The 3,572-nt window shown below is 35.6% G+C and overlaps 1 protein-coding gene across 1 annotated transcript; it reads left to right on the top strand.

Moving 5' to 3' along the window:
- Positions 1-1,382: 1,382 nt before the first annotated feature.
- LOC131249504 (uncharacterized) lies at positions 1,383-2,415 on the top strand. The gene is made up of 4 exons (XM_058250315.1): positions 1,383-1,472; positions 1,596-1,656; positions 1,738-1,891; positions 2,146-2,415. The coding sequence occupies exons 1-4, from the start codon at positions 1,383-1,385 to the stop codon at positions 2,228-2,230; spliced, it is 390 nt and encodes a 129-aa protein (XP_058106298.1). The 3' UTR covers positions 2,231-2,415.
- The last annotated feature ends 1,157 nt before the right edge of the window (positions 2,416-3,572 follow it).

The following is a 3,572-nucleotide window of genomic DNA, read 5'->3' as shown; positions in this document are numbered from 1 at the left end:
TAGTAGTACATGTGACTCTGATCTCCTGTTAGAAATTATCTCTGCTCATGCTTCCCTGCTATCAAAACTGTTGCCAATTCACAACTTAATCCATGTGGGAAGACATTTGCTGAATTTTCTCTTCCTATGCTTTGTCTTGCAACTTGTTTCAGTGTGACACCATCTCGTTTATACCAAACCAACAACTTGGAACACATGAGCTCCTGTTCATATTTTAATGGGCTGTCTTGTAATCTTCTGATTACCATAATCCATGTATGGGCCACGGTCCACTTAGATCAAGACACGAGATTTATATTATCTTAATGAATCATGGTTCTTCAACAAAGCATGCTCATTACTATGTGGTGCAATATAAAATATTATAAAATAAAATAAAATACTTGTTTTAACATTTTTCATCATTGGTTTTTTTTTTTTTTTTTCCTTTTGCTGAAAATCTGAAGCTTGTCTTCCCTTTCCATTGATTTCATGTTAGAAATCCTGAAAACAGCGCTTTTGTTTTCCATTGTTTCCCTTTAGCTTTTCTAGAGGATTGTGCAATTTGCTGGCTGATGGCAGGTTCTTGGCTCATTTTAGGAGGATACATTTATTTTTCTGGTGAAGGTGGATGGTACCACCTATATTTTTATCAACGAGAATAATAATAAAAATAACACAAAGAAAGGAGAAGTGGAAGAACACCATAAACTATAAGGATACCTGGTATCCCAGTTCAGTGGTACCATATATTTTGCATGCTGGCTAATATATTATGTATCAGTCATCAGATTCTGTACTTGTTGTAATATATTAGCAACAATCTTCAAAATCGTAGATGATCTAACTATGCTTCTGATAGTCAGTGCTGCACTTTCTTGATTACAGACCATAAGTACTGGAATCTCATTGGTTTCTAGGATTTCTGTTTCTTAAAAATAGCAAGATGTGCAAAATACAAAGAACTGAACTCGTGGACAAGTTAAAAAAGGAAAACTCATTAGGGCTTCTAATAAATCTAAAATGGTCTGTGATTTAATTTTCAAAGCAAGGTGATGACTTCATTTGTGAACTAAGAGTGCATCTGGGTGATGCCAAAATTCAACAGAAATGCATATTTCAATGGGTTACGGATGGTTATCCATTCCAATGCGCATTCTGGTGGCAAAATTTTAGGAACCACATTATACATTGCCCACATTTCTGTCTGTACCATGACAAGTAAATTCTGCTACATGTCAATTCTGACCTACAAAATACATTCTTTCCTCCTAACCTTTTCTGTACATCCAAACTCAGCCTAAACTTGTTGGCAAATTGAGACTCATAGGTTTCTATGATTTTTTGGGCTCTCAAATGCTGAAGCACCTTTCTCATATCTTACTTTCTTTTGTCCATCAACAATGGGCCAAGAAACAGAGAATTCTATGTCCCCGAATGTCACACATGAGTCAGAATACCAAAAAGGAGAAACTTCCCACAATATACTTAAAGTAGAGCTGAGTAATTCAATGCCCTGGAAAAGATAAGCTTGTGGTAACTCAAATTAAACTAGTTAGATTATGAAACAAATGGTTGCTCTAACTATTCATTTTCTTCTTTTGGTTTTGTAACAGACAATTGCAACATTTTTTAGCTGTGTTATGTCTGCTATTGGAGGAAACAGTGCTAGTCCTAGTCGGTATATTGTATTAGTATTGCAGTTTCTTTCTTCTGTTCATATTTTGAGTTTTTAAAATGCTATTGACATGGCTGTAGCACTTCATCACCAATTAGGAGATACTGACGAGCCAAACGATAGCAATGCCTCAGTGAAGAAGAGAACTAATGTGTTACTTCTTGGTGATCACCTTAGAGATCTAGGAATGTCTGATGGTTTGAACTATGAGAACCAAATTGTTGTTGGATTCTTGTAAGTAAATCATTGCCTTTCTGTCTTTTGTAGTTATGTAGGAAAAATGTTTAGGCATTCCCATGTGTGATGCACATGCAATTTACTAGTGTGTGCATGCTCACACACATAGTACAATTCCACACACATGGGAAACAAAGCACAATTCCTGATTCTTTTCGACTTCTTATTTTTCAAAAACAGTTGATTCCCTGCTCCTGCTTTTTGCGAAACTGCAACTAAAGTTCTTGTCTTGATGATGGTTTTAAAAACAGGCGATGCCAAGGACAACCACCTAGTGACTTTTCTATTGCTCAGTTCTGGTTTCTGGAGCGACTACTTGTCATCCATGGGCACTAGTGCTATAAGAGGATTACCCAAATGGTAAGAACTACAAAACTCCTTCTTTCTCTACTTTCACTCAACACAAAATTGTATATTTATATGGGTTGCATGGCTAATTTGTACTCGTGGAAACTACATTGCATTCAGATCTGTTATTTCTTTTATAAGAATATTTTATTTTGCAGCGATTTTATTTTGCAGTTTAAACTTAATACCTGACTTTTTTGAGTTCTTTGCCGAACTCACCTTGTTCCTACATTGTTCTCATTTTTGTGAGGTTTTTTGTTCTTTATATTACGAGTGATCAAAGGTAAAGTTGAGGATGTTAAATTGCCTGAGAAAGTGGACATTCTGATTTCTGGGGCTATATGATTCAGAAGGGTGTTCTCAAATGACCATGATGTAACTTCTGCAGTGTTAACAAGGTATGATTATGAAACAATTTGATTCAAGTGATTGAATTTGGTAATTTGCCTCATGAACTGTGAATCCCACTGTGGATGGAGCATATCACTAAAAATCCACTTACCAAAAGCAATTCTAACCATCCAATTAATTGCTATCAAATGGATGGTTCAAAGTAAAATAGTGAGTGGCTCATATTTGAAGAGCGAAAAAATCATATGGTTAAACTTATTTTCTCATTGCACTTTTTCTTTGAATTCAAATTACAAACATTTATAATAGATGTTTATGATAGATTATTCTCATTTCTGGAGTCAATGAAGTACACTTCTGTAATATCAATCCACTGCGACTGATATATTGAGTTTATAATCATCTCAGTGGGAGGAGCTTCAAGGTGGGTTTGAGCAACTAGATTTGTAGCATGTGTTCATATTTGGCAGGTGATTCATCCAGCACTGAATGTTTTAGCTAATCTTGTTTGCTCTCCTCCTTCGATCAACACTGAATGATTATAGACCATTGTATCTTTTGATGATCTTAGTTAATGCAGCTTACTCAGTCACGAATTAAAGTTTTTGTGTATAGTTTTTCTAACAGTATGTTGCTGTAAATAGGAGGTTGAGGTAGATCATCTCCATCCTCTCAAGCAACCAACCTCCCTGCCTTCAGCTGTATCTGTACAGCATAACTGACAAGGTCATTCCTGCTAATGAAAACGCTGATGATCTTGATATTCACCAGTTGGGTATGTGTGTGGTTCATCACCCCCACTGAAATCTAGAAAAAATCATGGCATGTAGCTAAAGATGATGCCAAATCCACCTTCTTTTGATACTCCGGTACTTTAATTCTCATTATAGTTACTTCTTCTTTCACATGCCTTCTTTGAATGGAATTGCAGTAACACTTTGAGATTCTCCTTTATTAATCCTCCTAATTATCAATATTT

The sequence above is a fragment of the Magnolia sinica genome, chromosome 6 (genome assembly GCF_029962835.1).
Source record: "Magnolia sinica isolate HGM2019 chromosome 6, MsV1, whole genome shotgun sequence".
NCBI classification, from domain to species: domain Eukaryota; kingdom Viridiplantae; phylum Streptophyta; class Magnoliopsida; order Magnoliales; family Magnoliaceae; genus Magnolia; species Magnolia sinica.
The sequence above is the reverse complement of the archived record's forward strand: the minus strand, read 5'-3'. Positions and strand labels throughout refer to the sequence as shown.